This window comes from Camellia sinensis, chromosome 6 (genome assembly GCF_055761805.1).
Source record: "Camellia sinensis isolate YWXY chromosome 6, ASM5576180v1, whole genome shotgun sequence".
NCBI classification, from domain to species: domain Eukaryota; kingdom Viridiplantae; phylum Streptophyta; class Magnoliopsida; order Ericales; family Theaceae; genus Camellia; species Camellia sinensis.
Genome location: NC_138966.1, coordinates 188,217,402 through 188,236,681, shown reverse-complemented (window position 1 = coordinate 188,236,681; position 19,280 = coordinate 188,217,402). Strand labels below are relative to the sequence as shown.

Sequence of the window (19,280 nt, the reverse complement as noted above, 5' to 3'; positions counted from 1 at the left end):
ATGATGTTGTTGTTGATGATTTTTTTTTCTCTCTCTCTCTCTGCTACTCTCCTCTTCCTCCTCTCCTCTTCCTCCTCCTCCTTTCTTCTTCTTCTTTCTTCTTCTTCTTTTTTTATTTTTCTTCTTCTGCGTTATTGAAAAAAAAAAAAAAATCAAAACAACGAAACGACGTCGTTTTGAATTCGAGGGATTCGGGGAAGGGAAGATTCGAGCTACGTAGCATAACTGAGAACTTTTACAAGTGAAAGCATTACACAATGATCAGTGGGGCCTGGTTGGTACTGCATTGCACATTAAAATCCTGCGGAGTGTATATCACAAATCCATTTATTAACATCTTCAATGTATGAAGCAATATGGTTGGACCAGAATGAAGTAAAAATATAGTAATCTTTTCTCTATAATAAAAAATTAAAAAATTATAGTATGGGATGTCATTACGGCACTACCCAACATTCTTTCCTTCCAAGATTTTCAACAATGGCCTTAAACCTAATTGATTACATTCATGTGGCATACAACTAATACGGGTAAGACTATTAAAATATGTCTTCCAATTACTTTAATAAAAAGATTTGGTATATAATAAGGTTCTATAGTAAGAAAGAATCAGAAACAAGTGATACCCATAATAACAAGGCATTAAGCAACGTACGTAGTAGGAAATTCTGCATTGATTTCATCTTATTATATGCTAGGATTTATCTACTTAATTATATTGTGCATATTAATTTCCCAACAGCCTTGGTGTGGGATATCAACTAGCAGAAAAATAATTAAAATTGTCATCGTGGATTATACACCCAATATTTTCTTTCAGATTAATCAAGATTGTATTTGGATATTAAATTATGGTGCAAAAAAAAAAGGAAGAGAAATAAAGAAGTTTATTTTTTCTTTTTCATTTTTTTCCCTTTGTAAATGTTTCTAAAAATTCAAGATTTAAACATAATTAAAGTTAATTAAGAACTTCAGAAATAACCCAGGAAAAACATACAAGAATATTTTTATCCCTTGACAATGTAGAATGATAAAAAATGATTAATTTGATTGGAACATGAGACTTTTATTTTGGTTCGTTTAATATTACCCTTTGTTAATTGATAATTACAATATTCGAAATGCAAGATACATGACTTATGGTTTAGAAATTGACATGCAAATTTTTTGCCTTCGCTATCAACGTGCATGTTCAAATTCCCAGTTTAGACCTCCAAGCTCCAACCTATGATGGATCTTGGGAGGGCGTAAGGGTAGTGTGCATTTGACATGACATTTTTTAAAATAAGTTCATAAAATTTGATAATATTTATTGAAATGGATTACTCTCTCTTCTTTATAGATTGATTTATCTTATGTTAATTTTACATGTTTTAATTGTTTAAATTATGAAATATATAAAGATTGAATTGTGTAATAAGATAGACGATGATTATTTGATCATATTTATTAAAAATAATATTACTTGAGATTTTAATATCGAACATATCATAGATTTTTTTGTTTTTTTTTTCTATGTATCAAAAAAAATATGTTGAGTATAGTATTTTCAAATTACTTACTTTACCATAAAGCGACATAGTAAAACCACTATTTTTGTAAGAATGCAAACAAAAGAATATGGTAGACTAATTAAGAGTAATATTATTAATTTTTTTGTGTTAATAAAATTTTATATTGTATTTTAAACTTTTGCAACAATTTTTTTAAATTAAGAATTACATGCATTTTCGTTCTCAAAATTAGAATCCCCAATCCATTCCCGCTTCCAGCCAGACAAAATCTTTATAAAAAAAATGTTCTTGCAAAAACCTATAAATCACGAGTTTAGAAATAATCGAACATGAGACAAATTGTAATTATGATCCATGAGATAATTCAGAATTCTACTTTATGGCTCTTAGAAATGAACAAGAAGGGAACAAAAAAAATATCTCCAATAAATCTACAAAGCAACAAAACAGAAATTATAAGAGAGTAGCTTTTATTGGACGAAGACAACAATTGTAATTTCACCAGAAAGGTCTGTCACTGTAAAAATAAAATAAAATAATAAAATAACTTCTATGTTATGAAAAATGTTGTGACCAAGACTTATCAACCTATAATTTGTGAAGAATGTGTTTGTATGGTAGATATTAAATTTATAAAGTGTGGGGTTCATGAATAAAATGAATTTTAATCATTGATTAATTTGTAAAGAATGTGTTCGTATGGTGGATATTAAATTTATGAAGTGTAGGGTCTATGAGTAAAATGAATTTTAACCATTGAATTTTTTTTTTTTTTTAGAATAAATTCTGGATTCGTAAGTTTGAGTTTATAGTATTGTTATTATTTTATTATGAGTCATTAAGAATAATTAATGATATTTTATTACGTTTTTAAAATTTGTTAAATATTAAGTAATAATTATTTTTGGGCCACTTTTTCATATTTTTTTTTCACCTATTTATGTTTCATTTAGTTCATATTATTTTCTTATACTCCAATAAGTCTTATGAGTGATATAGTTACCAAAATACCTCTAATAATATTCACATTTATAGCGTGAATGTTTCTTGATGTAAATGTTCACACCGTCAATATGAATGTTCACACCATCAATGTGAATGTTAATATGTCAATGTGACCATTCACACGTCAATGTAAATATTCACATTATAAATATGAATGTTCACATCACCAAATTGCTAACTGTTAAAAAAATATTTGTAACGGTAGAAATATTCAAAAAATACTTCAAATATGAGAATTAGGATTTGGTAGATGACATGTTCAAATAATGGGACTGATTGAAATACAAGAATGTCTTATAGACTAATTAGGATACAAATATATTTATTTATTTTTTGATCACAAGGATACAAACACTTAAAAAAAAAGATTTTCTAATATGAAAAATGAATTGAACTCCCTCAAAGAGGCACTCCCTTTGACTCCATCTCTCTCTGATTGGCCAATTTTTCTTTTTTCTTTTTCTTTTTTTCCTTCTCCTCCAATCACCACCCACCACATGTGTATAGGGAGTGGGGGTGGTGATTGGAGAGTGTCTCAATCACTTCCCTTCTAATATATCTCCCTTATTTTTATGCATGAAAATGGAAAATATTAGTTGTATTCAAATTCAAAATTCATTGAAACATAAATACATTCAATTTAATGGATTACTAAAATTAGAAAATTATCAATTTAATGAAAAGTTAAAATTTGAAACTTAATAAAATCAAAATAATTTAGGTCAAGTTTGACGACTCAAAAATAACCCATCTTTTTATATTTTATATTTTTTATATCACATCACCTCTCTACTTTTCTGCACATCTTTTCGTAAAAAGAAAAAAAGTACACTTATTTAGGTCATCCCAAACAATCCCTTAATAACGTATTAAATCCACTTTAACTTAAGTACTTGTTAGCATTAGTTTTGTGCTATATATCTCAAATATTCTATTAAATATTTTATTAAACTTTTCACATGGGTAAGACTCTTACAAATCTACGTGTGTGTGAATAATGTAATATCACCCAAAATTTAATGTCTCTAACATCGTTTGGTAGAGTTGTAGAAAAGTGATTATAACTTATATCTTAACAATTTATAACTTATAGCTATAAACATAAGTTGATTTTTGACTTATAAATTAAGCTTATCCTCATCCACTCAAAGAATAAGTTGATTTTTGACTTACAAAAAGTTATAAACTGTATTGTTAAGTTAAACTAAATACATCAAAATAATTTAAATTAAATAAAAAATTAAAATAAATTAAAAATAAATCTTACCAAACTTGTTTGACATTATTCGAAGGCTCCAAACAAACCATTGGTGAGTCCAAAAAATTATAAAGGGCCCCAAACAGATAAGACCCTTCAGCTCTGTCTCTCCCCCTCTCTCTCTCTCTCTCTCAGCCAATTTGTAGAGGGCCCCAAACAGAAACGACCCTTCAGCTCTCTCTGTCTCTCTCTGAGCCATGGATTTGAGTGTGGGGTGTAGAGCGGTGGCTCTGTTGTTGGTAGCCATGTTTGCTGGCTTGGAGGTTTCAAAGGCAACAGTGTACAAGGTTGGGGACTCAGCTGGTTGGACCATCATTGGGAATATTGATTACAAAGCCTGGGCTGCTTCCAAGACGTTTCATGTTGGAGATGTCATCAGTAAGTTTACTCTTTCATGCTCCCTGTTTTGTTTTATATGGCATCGGCACGAGATCTCCAGGTCCAAATAACTCGGTTTTACTGTTTTAAAATACTCGCAATTGTTGAATTATGTGGAAAAAGTATGTGTTTTGAGATTTTTACATAATTACTATTAGTATTTACTATAGGGAAATAAAGAACTTTAGAGACCGGATATCTTGATCGTTGTATATCTACATGTATCGTGTGTGCATATATGTCTTTATGTATTGTATGTATGCATCTCTTGGTTGAATACTAGCATTTCAAAATTCTTCAATTCCAAACAGAGTGTTCGCTTTTGCTTTGTTTGGTTGGTGAGAACGCTTGAAAGAAAGAAAGAAAACCATAAACAGTAGATTGATTTTTAGTTGTTTGGGACCCATGGTAGTAAAACCTCTTCTCAGCTTGGCTGAAACAAAAATTTGGCTTTATTTGATTGGTTTTTTTTTTTCAGACTGTCATATAATGGCATTTATTTGATGGTCATTGACATGATTTTTAAATTAGTTTTTTGGACGATCAAACATGAGTTTATTGTTGCTGGCAACGGAAGGGAAAAATAAGAAATGTGTTACAGTGGTGTTTGGAAAATGAGTTTTTTTGTAAATTTTTTTAATTGTAGAATATAATTGAACAAAAAAATTTATGTTTGGGAAAATAATTGAATTTTTTTTTGTGGTTAGATGTGATGTTTGTGAGAGAAAAAGTAAAATGATTATGAAATTTAATGTGATATTTTATTTGGATTTAATTTTTTTGATTTTGTAATCAATTTGTCTTTTAATAAAAAAAAAATCAAAAACCTAACTATCCAAACAGCGCCATAATAAACTCATTCAATATCAACTTACAATTCAATCAAAAGACTTTTAAATATGCCAAAATATCTATTATTGTCCTATCGCTGCTCTATCTCTATTTTTCTTTGGCTTGCATGTAGCACAATAGAGTGTTATTCACATATGAAAAATATTAAGAGAAATATTAGGGATTATGAAAATTTTTTTATGAAAATGATTATAAAAAATTTGTGATCCTTAGATTGTCTTGATTACTGTGTGGTGTTTTATTGTAAGTGTAATCCAAAGGTCATAAATCTTTCATGATCATTTTTATGAAAGACTTTTCATGATACTTAGCATTGCTGAAATATTAAGACTAGAAAATTTATCAAAATTTTTATTACGATATGTGTGACATCACACCATAGAGGGTCTCTAACATTCACATATTCCTATGCAAATAGAAGAGTAGTTGATAGCTTAGGCTTCTTTTGAGTGGTCGGCTTCTTTTGAGTTGTCTGCCACAGCTTTGTGGGATACCAACAAAGTTGGCCTTTGTTGTTTGGCCCAACTTCATGACACGTGGACGCCTCCAATGGTCCAGTGTCCTAGCGAATCAATCATATCCATCCCTCTATTTTTTTTGGAACAGTAGTGATTAGTAGCTCTAAACATAGAGCTTAAAGCAGAGCTCCATTGAGTTTGTACTTCTAAATACAAAAAAAATTAAATCAAAATATCATATTAAGACCTTGTTTAACAAGTGATTTTTTTAGTTAAAAAATTAAAAAGTTATTAAAAAAATTAAAAAGTCAATAATTTTTATTAAAAAGTCAAAAATTTTCTTTTCTCTTTACTTTTTATACATTTTTTTATAAAAAATTAAAAAATTATATCAAATATATTAATTTTTATTAATTTATATTTTAATTAAATAATAAAAAATTACTAAATTAATCTATTTACAGACAAGAGCTAAGATAAGACCCACACCATTATCATCTCATTAAAGCAACTCTAAAGCTCTTGAATTCTGAAATATTTTTGTTTTTGAAGTTGATGATGTGTGGCCAGTGGTGCGTAGTTAGCCTGTGTTTGGCAAGGGCTTTTTTAGATTTTTTTGACTATTTTAGTCACAAAAAACAAAATAGGCTATTTTAGCCATAACAAACAAAACATCACATCCAACCTATAATCATTACATTCTTCTCTCACAAAAAAAAGTCAAAAAAGCCAAAAAGTCATTCCCAAACCAAACTTTTTAGCCCAGGCTAAAATAGCCAAAAAAATCAAAAAGTCAACCCACTTCACAAACGGAGGCTTAGTGTTGATGGCCCCACTTCAAAATTCATTACCCAAAACACATACTCCCAACTCTAATCATATCATCACGTGCACTGCTTTAATTATGATGGCCATTAATTATGATAGTAATATTATAAATTAAAAAAAAAACATTTATAAATTATAATTATATCAATTTAAAATTTATATTACATAATTTATTTCGCAATAAATTTTAAAATATTTTTTCATAATACACAACATTTTTGAATTTAAAATCCAACTGTTGTACGTTGTGTTTGCAGTAGATGTCCATGCATAGTACAAAAAAAAACATAGTATATAAATAACAATCAATGAATTAATTTGGTATTGAAAAAAAAAAAAAAACAAACAAACAAACACACACACACATATATGACAAAGCTATTAGTAACCAATTTTTGTTAGGGATGTACACTAGACATTAATCACTCAATTATAAATGAAGTGTATTTTGAAATTTTGTGTATTTGTAATTCTAATTATATATGTAGTCGTGCTAAAAAAAAAATTTACCTAATGGTACAATTGAGAGACAAAGGGTGGATTCCAACTGGATTATGTCTAAAATACTTTAGATTTATTTTATAAATATATAGTTAGCAGGCGCGGTTTTCATATTTTATTTATTATTTTTTTACAAAATGGTAAAACTAAAGAGATCAAATAATAACTTTTTGGATACGATTTTGTTGTATTTTTTTCACCAAAAATGATTGCATCCCATATTTTTATAAACATTTTTTAATCAAATAATCTGATTTGTTGTTTTCCTATAAAGAAAATTAAGCAAACTTTGTTGGGTTATGAAAAAACTTTACCACATGATGTATGAGCGTAGCACCTAGCTCAGCAGGGTGGACTTACCTTAGGCAGAGGCAGAGTGCACTAAATTTTGAAAATGAAAACATTGTTTATCCTTTGCTACTTATTATATTTGACCATTTTAGATCTGTTATTTGTCCCTTGTAATGATTTCTTCGTAAATAAGTCTATATTGTACATCACAACATAAATATACAATTGACAAAGTAAGAGAATGAAAGCTACACAAAATTTAAATATACAAATTAATTTATGCAATAAATTTACTGTGTTAAATTTTATTGTTTTTATGCACTGGATTCACTGTATTAAATTGTGTTTTTAACATATTCGGGCAAAATTTTGTAGATTTCCTGAATTTTATGGATGTTAGGTGTTTGGCATTGGGGTCCAATTTAGTTGAATTGCATCCAATTTTTTAAAAATTAGGTTTAGATTAAGGGAAAATATTCAATTGTCAGTCAGGAAAAAAAAAATTGAATGGTTTAAAGTAAGATTTTGCCCCTACTAAACAAAAATATCATCCATCAGAAAAAAATCCATGGACCAGGGTAAGTCAACTTAAGCTCAAAATCGACCACCAAGGAAGGGAGAGAAAGGGCATAAAAGTTTGTAAATGAGTCCATGCATGATTCAGGTTGGGCTGGATAGGGTTTGGGTTTTTATTTTTCAATAATCGGTAGAAAGAAAATAGAAGGATGAAAATTATATTGTGCAATAGTAAGACTAAAATCCCATAGTCCTGCTCATCTTGTGACATGTCATTCTCTGTTTTCTTACTTCTACCTCATGTTTCTGATATTTGTTGTGTTCACACATTATCCTAACAAAATTTATGTTAAATGGCGAAACAGTTTTCGAATACAATTCTCAATATCACAACGTGTTGCAAGTGACCCACAAAGAGTACCAAGCCTGCAATTCCTCAGCCCCAATCGCCACCTACAGCACGGGAAACGACTCCATCACCATCACCAAACGCGGCCATCACCTCTTCCTATGTGGCTTCACCGGTCACTGCCAGGCTGGACAGAAGGTTGACATCAATGTGCCTCGGACTCCACTCTCTCCGACCCCTTCACCGTCCCCTTCAAGTCCTGCCACCATAGCACCTGCTGCACCTCCTCCAAGTGCTGCTGCTCCACGGTATGCTTTGATGGGGCTTCTTGGTAAGCTCGGATTGTCTATGGCGGTTTTCGCAGTTTTTCTTTCAGGTTTTGCTTAATCAGGGAAGAGAGTCTCTCAGTTCAGTTTATGGGTTTTTGGGTAGTTTATTTCATCATTGTGTGTGTAAAGTGGAGATTGTTCAGTTTACTTTTAGACACAGATGGGTATTTTGCATCCAAAACAACTTATCAATATTCAAATAATTTGTTACAGTACATACCACTTCTTTGTGATTTGAATGAGCCATGTTAGAAGTTCCATATTAGTGGTATTAAATTAAAAAAATTTATATATATATATATATTTAATTTTTTCATTGTAATTTTTTTTTTTGATCAATAATTTTTTAATTGTTATATATTGACATCCGCTGCGAGTTCTTTTTGCCTTTGAACCTGTGGTATTCACACACAAAAAACAAAAAAAATCAGTCGAACAAAATTTGCAAATATTTTGTGTAATACTTTCTTAAAATTTCATAATCAATTTGCAAAAAAAAAAAAAAAAAACTATATACGTGACATATCTTCTAAAACAATTAGAGAACTCCATGAAAACATTCCGTTTAGTTTAGTTTTAAAATCATGATTTGAGTATTTAGTTGTATTTTGAAAAAATAAAAATAAAATTGAAGTAAGTTTTGAAAAGAGAAAACTTGTTTCGTTTTGAATTTTGAGTTGTATTTTGAAATTATTTTGGATTAATTTTTTTAAAATATTTAAAAAATTTCTTAATTTTATTTTTGTAGGGTAAATATTTAATTAGTTTTTTAATGTGCGCTGTATTTGCTACATTTGTGTGCTAAATTTTTTAAAATATTTTAAAAAATATATTTTTTATTTTAAATATATAATCTTTATTTTAAATATTTTCATATTTTTTATTTCAAATATTTTAAATATTTTTTATAATTTTTTTTTTAAAATTTTAAAAAATATTGAATCACCCATATATATTTAAATCATAACAAATTATTTGGCCAATATTTAAAAAAAATAACAAAATATTTTTTTCAAAAAAAATAATAAAATATTTTTCTTAAAAAATAAAAATAAAAATAATATTATCTGAAAAAAATATTTTTTCAAAAAAAATCAAAAATAAAAATAATTTTAAAGAACAAAATAAAACTTTTTTTTTTAAAAAAAAAAAAAATTTGAAAAGAGTTTGTTATGAGTTTTGAAAATAGTATTTTAAAAGAGTTTTGAAATTTTTTTATTGGAATCATGATTCCAATCTAAAACCAAACACTACCAAAATTTTCTTTGATACTTCAAAATTTCATAGTCAATTTGGGGGATAAAATAAAATAAAATAAAACAATAGGCTCTATTTGTTTTCATCTAAAATATTTTTTTCATTTTCCATCGTTTGGAAGTAAGTAAAACATTTTTTAATAAAAATATTTTTACATCATTTTTCCAAAAATGATTTACCTTAAAAAATTTCTTAAATTAATTTTTTACAAAATTGACTATCAATCACTACATTTTCAAATAAATATTTTAACACACTAAAAGGTTATAAATAACACTTTATTGAATCAAAATTTCTCTTTTAAGTAATAAAATATTTTTGTTTCAAGCGTCAACTAAACGCTGAAAAACAAAAGACAAATTTTATTTTTTGTAAAATCAATTTACAAGAAAAATATTTTTTCTATAAAATATTTTACGTCAAAACAAACAGAGCCTTATACTTTCTTAAAATTTCATAATCAATTTGGGGGGGAAAAAATAACAATAAAACATTAAAAAAAAAAATTATATATGCAACATATCTTCCAAAACAATTAACTAACTCCATGAAAACACATTATTTTTCTTATACTTTAAAATTTCATAGTCAATTTCGAGGGAGGGGGGACATAAGAAAAGCTTTGCATGACATATCTTCCACGCCAATTAACAAACTCCATGAAAACACTAAAAACAATTCCCAAAAAAATGGGAAGAAAATCTTATTCGTATCAACAATCAGTTTTAATAAGTGTGTCACGATCAGATCATCTCCTGGCTCTTTGGACCGTCATCATTCATGAACTTCTTCCACACTGGATGATGTTTCCACACCCTTTCCACAATGGAATCGATCGGAACGCCCTTCGTTTCCGGCACGAGGAACACCACAAACAATCCCATGACCAAAATCCAAGGCGAGAAGAAAAAAAATATGAAGGCTCGCATGTGACAGAGCATCGATAAGAAAGCTTGAGCCACCAGGAAAGTCATCAACATGTTGGAGCTGACAGCGAAAGCAAAGCCTGAGGTTCTAGTCTCGAGAGGGAAGGTTTCGCTAGGAATCAGCCAACTAAGAGGTCCCCATGACCATGCAAAGCACATAACATACAAGCACACCAGCACCATGTTAGGACTATGGGACACCAGAAATCAATTTCACACAATAACACAAGAATATTTACGTGGTTCGGCAAATGTCTACGTCCACGGAGAGATATCTACTATAGAATTATCCTGGAGGGAGATTACAGAACTCACACCTCACAACTCTCTATAGAACTCTCACACTCACAGATTATACTCTCCTTTGTGTATTCTCAGCTCAGTGTGTCACTCCCATATCTCTCTCCAACCCCTCCTCACTCATGTCAATTTATAACCAAGTGAAGAGGAGTATGTGAAGTGATAGCCATGAGTGGGCTTGGTTGTGCCACCCTCACCATCTACCTTTGGTGAGTTGGTACTACCCCACCAGCTTCATTTACCACATGGTGCCACCCATACCATGTTAATAGTGGGCTCCTTACCATGTGGGTAGTGGATGAAGCTAACAATTCTCTCCCTCCACGCCCACATGGATAACTGACTTCTCACTTGAAGTCCATCCTGGTCAGATTTTTGCAAACTTCCAGTTTGTCTCTGGTGACACCCTTGGTCATCATGTCAGAAGGATTCTTGTCCGTGTGAATCTTCACTAGCTTCATCAGCTGCTTTTTCATCACTTCTCGTATCCAATGATACCGGACATTAATGTGTTTTGTGCGTGAATGGTACATGAAATTCTTGCTCAGATCAATTGCACTCTGACTATCACAATGTACCCTATACTCTTCCTGCTGTAGACCCAATTCTTGGAGAAACCGCTTTAACCACAACATTTCCTTTCCAACATCTGCGGTAGCAATGTACTCTGCCTCTGTTGTAGATAAAGCAACACACATTTGTAGTTTGGACTGCCATGAAACAGCTCCTCCTGCAAAGGTAAATAGGAATCCTGATGTAGACTTTCTACCATCAAGATCACCTGCCATATCGGCATCTGTAAAACCCTCCAAAATTGGTTCAGCTCCCCTAAAACATAAACACATCTTTGAAGTTCCCTTCAAGTATCGAAGAATCCATTTGACCGCCTCCCAATGCTCCTTTCCTAGATTGGGGAGGAATCTGCTCACAACGCCAACTACGTGAGCTATGTCTGGCCGGGTATACACCATTGCATACATCAAACTTCCTGTAGACACCCCATTTTTGACCGACCTTAAGACTCAGACGTCACCGATTGAGTGCTTGGTGATGTTGCATAATGTACTCGTTCAGAAGTTTCAGAGTCGCGGCCGTGAGCCCTGCCTCCGGACTTCCGAACCCTTTTTTGTGCCTTGTCTCGGTTTGCGAACCAGACTCGGTTTTCTCTGTTTCTTTTCCTGAGGGGAGGGAGAGGTCCCGTAGACCATCTCTCAATGTCCGTAGGCTACATTTGGTGGCCGTAGGCCATTTTGCCCATTTCGGAGCCCGGTTCCCGGTTTTCGGAGCCGTCAGGCCGTGTGCCTCGGTTCGGGACCGCTTAACCATCTCCTATTGCTCTGATTTTTGGTATACTTCCTATTTTCTCCCTTTTGAGGGACACTGGGGTCCCAGAAACCCACTTCGTGGCCGAACGCCACTTTCGGTGTTTAACAGCCCATTTCTGGGATCCCGAACTGCGCGTTTTGGCCCCCGAACATTTGTTTTGCAACGGTTTTCGTTCATTTTTGGTAGGTACCTCTGTTTCATCACAGGGAAGGTCACTGAAGGGTGGGAGGCCAGCAATTGTTGCAGCAGCCAGTTATCTCTCCTCCGGAGCCTCCCGGCGCCCGTTTTTCCAACTTCCGGGCTAATGTTGAACACCCTAGGGTTAGTGTTGCCAACTTTCAACCACATATCTGTGATCTACACACATGGGAGGCCCCTAAAAGTTGGTGGCCGGCCATTAAGGTTACCTGACCCTTTTGACCCCTTTCTTCCGGGCTAATGTTGAACCCCTTGGACCTTTTTTCTTGAACTTTCAACCACATATCTGTGATGTACACACCTGGGAGGCCCCTAAAAGTTCATGGCCGGCCAGTAATTCAACTTGACCCTTTTGACCCCCTCTTTCCGAGCCAATGTTGAACCCCTTTGACCCACTTTCTTGAACTTTCAACCACATGATTGTGTTGTACACACATAGGAGTACCTCCCCAGTAGCTGGCCGGCCAGAAAATCTCATTGAACCTTTTGACCCCTAGCCGGCCGGCTAGGTGATGTGGCCGGCCGGCCACCTCCAGCAAAAGTGATAGGCCGGCCGTGTTCCTCGCACTGTGCACTTTACAGCTGTGGGGCAATATCCCCCAGATATTATCTGTATCCGGGGGATATTTTGTGGGAGAGTTTTGCTCTCCTTCTCCCCCACCTTTACACCCCCTTTTGAACCCTTTTAACCAGCTGGTGGCCTCACTTACAAGGGTTAGAAAAACTCTTCTTCAAGCTCCCATATAGAACTCCATCTCCATAGCTCTCAATTCCTTAAAAAAAACCTAAGTCCCTAACCATCATTCCTTCTACACCACCAAGCTCTACCACCACCATCTCATTTCCAGCAACAAGGAAGGTTTCTCAAAGGTCAAAGAAGCTGCAAATCCATCCAAGAAGCAACAAAAGCTTGAGTCTTCAAGGGTAAGTAATAATTTTACCCTTTTAACCCTTTTTCTTGATCTATTTCTAAGCCCCACTTGCTTTTTGTTTCAAGCTCCGGCCCTAACTGAAAAGGGCCCTCTTTTGAGCTCATATTCACTTTTCATTAAGGGCTCAACCCTGTTTGAGCCCTCCATAATACACTTGCTTCATTGATCCTCTTGTATGTCATAATTTTGCATGCTATTTTTGACCCATGAGCAATTTATTTTCGAGCATGTTGTAAACTGATATAAGGCTTATTTTGAGCCCCTCTTCAACATTGAAGAAGGGCTCAACATCATTTGGGACTTCCATGTTGTACCTCCCTTTATACTCCTCTTTTCTTCCCCATCCTTGCATGCAATGGCAGCCTACCATGCTTTTGTTTTTGGCCATTTTACAGTTCTGAAAACGTTCTTATTTTGGTCCATACTTCATGTTTCATTTAGGTCCTTTCATGGTTTGGGACTTCCATAGGTCACTTCATGTTATATCCCTCTTTTATTCCCCATTCTTGCATGTTTAGTTAACCTACCATGCTTTTGTTTTTGGCCATTTTACAGTTCTGAAAAAGTTCTTATTTTGGTCCATTCTACATGTTTTGTTAAGGGTCTTTGGCTGTTTGGTGATTATTTTGTATACTTCATGTTATAGCACCTTTTGAGCCTTGTTTTGCATCACATTTTTAGCATATTTGTATACTGATTTTGAGGCTGCCATATACTGTAAATGTTCATATTTTTGGTCCATCTTCAGTGTTGTAGAAGGAAATTTTTCAGTTTGGGTTTTTCTTATGCCACTTGCTTCATTACCCCCCTTTTGGCCCCTATTCTTGCATGCTATTTTTCCCCTACCTATACTTGCTGTTTGGCCATGTCTATAACTGTGAAAGTGCATTTTTTGGGACTTTCTAGCTTCTGTCTTTGTATTGCATGCCCATATTGTGCATGTTTAGCATAGCTATAGGCCATTTCGGGCGCCTAGTGTTGCATTTCGGGACATTTCCTTGCATTTCATGTCATTTCGCTTCATTTCGGGACTGTTTTCCCCCATATTTTAATGCTGAAATTCCATTAGCATGCTTGCATATCATTTTTGCCATGTTTCATCACATTTTGCCATCGCCTCGGTTTGCGTGCCCGTGTGCACGCATTTCGAGGCACTTCATTTTTATCCGCCGGCATCCTATGTGAGTGTGGCTGAGGCTCACTCATGTTGGCATAAGCCCATTTGTCATTTCCATGTCATTCCATCACATTTTGCCATCGCCTCGGTTTGCGTGCCCATGTGCACGCATTTCGAGGCACTTCATTTTTATCCGCCGGCATCCTATGTGAGTGTGGCTGAGGCTCACTCATGTTGGTATAAGCCCATTTGTCATTTCCATGTCATTTCATCACATTTTACCATCGCCTCGGTTTGCGTGCCCGTGTGCACGCATTTCGAGGCACTTCATTTTTATCCGCCGGCATCCTATGTGAGTGTGGCTGAGGCTCACTCATGTTGGTATAAGCCCATTTGTCATTTCCATGTCATTTCATCACATTTTACCATCGCCTCGGTTTGCGTGCCCGTGTGCACGCATTTCGAGGCACTTCATTTTTATCCGCTGGCATCCTATGTGAGTGTGGCTGAGGCTCACTCATGTTGGTATAAGCCCATTTGTCATTTCCATGCCATTTCATCGCATTTTGTATTGCCTCGGTTTGCGTGCCTGTGTGCACGCACTTCGAGGCATCTCGTTTTCATTGCACCTACCATTGCCTCGGTTTGCGTGCCCGTGTGCACGCGTTTCGAGGCATCTCATTTTCATTGCATTTACCATCGCCTCGGTTTGTTTGCCCGTGTGCACGCACTTCGAGGCATCTCATTTTCATTGCATTTACTATTGCCTCGGTTTGCGTGCCCGTGTGCACGCATTTCGAGGCATCTCATTTTCATTGCGTTTGTCATCGCCTCGGTTTGCGTGCCCGTGTGCACGCACTTCGAGGCATCTCATTTTCATTGTGTATGTCATCGCCTCGGTTTGTATGCCCGTGTGCACGCATTTCGAGGCACCTCATTTTCATTGTATTCTGTATTGCCTCGGTTTGCGTGCCCGTGCGCACGCATTTCGAGGCCTCTCATTTTCGTAGCATAGTGCATACTAGGTTGTATCTTAGACAGCATTCTATCATTTTCTCGGTTTGCGTGCCCGTGTGCACGCATTTCGAGACATCTCATTTCCATAGCATTGTGTATGTTAGGATTGTATCTTAGTTGCATTTCATGCATATCATGCATATTGCATCGTGTCCGGAATAGGAGTTAGCCCGGGCATGGGAAACGAGGTACATTTCGTACTCCGAGTGACGGAATGTGTCTCAATTCCCCAGTCACCGACACTCCGGATTATCCATGATGGAGTTAGGTTTTAGCTGTAGTTTCATGTGCATTCATCCTATATTGAGTTGTGCATTTCGACTCCTCGGCCATCATGCCTCGGTATGCGTGATTGGTGGCACGAGGATCGAGACATGCATGTATCTGTGCAAATACATTGCTATGCCCCTTTCCTGCTCTCTGTTGCAGCAAAACGAAGAATCAGCAACCTTTTGGGGCTTGGCACGCATTTCAAGAACAGGTGTAAACAGAGGCTAATTGGGGCATTCCGGTGGATTTCCGCGCAAGGCAACCCGGACATGCATCATCCATCAGAAGCAAGGCAGTTCCTGGCTTGCACGCCAGTTTTACTTGCTTTTTTAGTTAATTCATTAATTAATTAGAATTCTGTAATATTTTGGACTGTAATATTCTTTTATTTGGGGACTGTAATATTTGGACTGTATATTTATTCGGACCCTCTGTGCGAGGGCATAACTGTAATAAGTGTGCGTGTGTGTGATGTATGTCTTCCAACCCCACGTCTTTCTCCCTTTCATTTATCCGCTTTTGATGGTTAGATTAGGGCATATTTAAATTAGCATACAGTATGACAGCATGCTTGCATCATTCATCTGTATTACATGCACCGGGCTCGGCGCATCATACTAACTGCATCGCACTTTCAATTCCAAGTTGAATACATGGTAGTTGTAGCATTTCATATACCATCTTAGAATAGCCGAGCCTGCTATAGTTGCATTTTGCATGTATTGCACTAAGCATTTTTGTATACTTAGGATCATGCATGATTTCTAATGTGGTTTCTATTTTGGCTTGGAGTACTCGGTAAGCTTTATGCTTTAGCATCCTTGCATGCGTGTGAGTGACTGCCATGAATAGCATGCTTACCATGAGGCTATGTGCTTATCTGATATAACTGCCTGAATGCCTGTGGGTGAAGGTTGGGTTATCTGAATCGGAATAAATCATCAAATGTTTCAAGCCTACCTGCGGGTAGCAAACCATTTTCAAAGACAAGCATGAAATGTTTTGTTCCAATTCGGGCGACCCGGTCTATATTTGTATGCTGTGAGCATCACATAGTAAACTAGGCTAATAACCGGAATAAGAACTCACAATGTTTTCAAAAATAGATATCATGGTTAGTAGAGGCCGGTCTATGACCGGGCGAGCGGGGGTGCTCACGAAGTGACCTTCCCCAATCGTACCCAAGTTCCCGAGCCGAGGCAACTTTGGTGATGACGGACACGTGGCCTTTTGGCACCGAGTCAGGGTTTCCTAAATTTCCCAAAATAAAATATTTAGGTGGCGACTCTGTATCTGGCAAAGCAGTCCATGTTTGGCACTTCTTTCAAAAATCTGTTTTTTCTCAAAACGATTTGCCGGATTTGGACTCTTTGGTTCAGACTTAGAACCGTGACTACAAAAAGTCGAGTCCGAGCTGTAGCGAGGTCCCCCGCGGGCTTGTTACAGTTTCTGACGACTCTGCTGGGATTTAGAGAACTTGACTCGAACTCGTGATATCTGTTTTTTGACTACACTTGTGTGTTTCTTTGCATTGCATTTGCATTGGTGCGCCTAGGACACCGTGTTTGCCATCTGCTATTCCTGAACGGTTTGCCGGAGGCTTGTCTTGTCAAGGCATGACCATAAGGCTGACCGGTTGTGGGCTCTGCCAGTATGGGAACACAAACCCCGGTTTTACCGGGGCACCCTCTTTGACCATTCGACCTAGTGCATATTCGGATCCATAGTGACCATTCCAAAGTAGGACAGGTTGCTTACCCGTTTATAGGTTGTTTGAAACCGCTGTGTGCGTAATGAAACCCTAGCTCCTGACACAATAGGACAGGGAAACCCTACCCCAACATAGGGGTGTTTTGGCTCTCACTTATCTGTTATGTGCTTTAGAGTGCGTCTCTACAGGAATGCATGTATCAGTATATGAGTTTGGGTATCAAGCCTGCGGGCATCAGTTCAGTATTGTCAGTATCAGGCCTGCGGGCATCAGATCAGTATATGAGTACAAGTATCAGGCCTGTGGGCATCAGTTCAGTATTATGGGTATCAGGCCTGCGGGCATTAGCCAGTATTTGCGAACGAGTTATCTGCGGATATCAGATTCTGTTTTAGGGAACAGTGATACAGGGATAATAATCAGTGTTTGAGGCCAGTGTGTATTTCAGCTTATTGACTGTGTGTTGATTATGCCCGACTGTGTGTCTTGCATTTTATTTTAAGCTGTTATGCTGTCCGTTTATCTGTTTATTTATTTCCTTTTCGCTTTATTTATCTTTTGCTAGGGTCAGTTTTAGCACGATTGCTTCCAACCCAACAGGCATTCCCCAAGCACCTTGGACACGAGGTCGTCGACTCCACCGATCTGAGGATCTAATCGACGGACAGCCAGTGTTCCGTTCTCTACCCCCTGTTACCAGAAGGAAGCCGAAAAGGCGCAGTACGTCAAAACAGAGGTTGTCAGAACAGTGGGTTACTTTATCAGATGACTACAGGACTGAGGTCTCAATTACTGCTGTAGAAATAGACATACCAGTTAGACAGATGGATCAACCGAATACATCAGGGATGGAGGCTCTAATGCGCCAGATGCAGGAGAGCATGAGACAGATGCATGATGATGCCACCCGTCAAACGGAGTTTTCCAAACAGCAGGCCGCGATCATGGCCCAACAGGCCGAACTAATCGCCAGATTGCAACAGCAGAATACAGCATCTGCTTCACACCAAATTCCTCCTCCGGCAGGGGCTCCGTTACCTGAACAGGCACCTACTGTTCAGAACGCCCCACCAAACACCCAAAATACTCTACCGACTATCCAAAATGTACAAGAGGACACGAATCTTCCAACGGGGCCAGCTCCGCCCCCGCTTCCACCACAACTGTCCAAGGTCCATACATCCAATCACCCGGACTCTCCATTCGAGGTCGAGGTTGATCATACAGCTCTGAAATTGAGCAAACTGGAGAAGCTATTTAAGAAGTCCCAAGGGGTCAAGGCTATGCCGAATATCGGAGATGGATATACCGAGGAGGCCGTAACACTCCCCGATAGGTTCAAAATGCCACAAATCGACCGTTTTGACGGGACCGGCGACCCCATGGTCCATATCCGACTGTTTGCGGATGTCTTGCGGCCAATGGGCCTTACACGACCACAGAAGCTCTCATTATTCGGCTGAACCCTGTCGGGTGTAGCCTCTCATTGGTACGCAAGATTACAAGATGAAGTGAAGAAGAATTGGGATGAGATGGCTGAGGCCTTTGTCACGCAATATTCATACAACACTCAGATCGAGATCACAACCCGCGATCTTGAAACGACAAGGCAAGAGCCTAAGGAATCTTTCTCGGACTTTGTGATCCGATGGAGGGCAAAGGCGTCAACAATGACTTTAAGGCCCACAGACAAAGATCAAATCCGGATGATTGTGCGCAATCTCCACCCAAAACTGATGCTGAGAATGATTGTAGTCCCCTTCCCTACTTTCGCAGATTTACATGATATGGGGGTGCAAATCGAAGACGCAATGAAACAAGGTCTGTTTGACCACGACAGAGAACAACCGAGGAGGACCTTTAACCGTAACAACAATGCAGGCCCGAGCGGCGCTGCAAATACGAGAGCCTCGAAAGTTGGTATGGTCACCACCACTCCCCCTCCCC

The 19,280-nt window shown here is 36.5% G+C and overlaps 1 protein-coding gene across 1 annotated transcript; it reads left to right on the top strand.

The window, feature by feature from the left end:
- Window positions 1-3,803: 3,803 nt before the first annotated feature.
- LOC114282269 (mavicyanin) lies at window positions 3,804-8,496 on the top strand. The gene is made up of 2 exons (XM_082875662.1): window positions 3,804-4,155; window positions 7,967-8,496. The coding sequence occupies exons 1-2, from the start codon at window positions 3,975-3,977 to the stop codon at window positions 8,335-8,337; spliced, it is 552 nt and encodes a 183-aa protein (XP_082731788.1). The 5' UTR covers window positions 3,804-3,974; the 3' UTR covers window positions 8,338-8,496.
- Window positions 8,497-19,280: the final 10,784 nt, after the last annotated feature.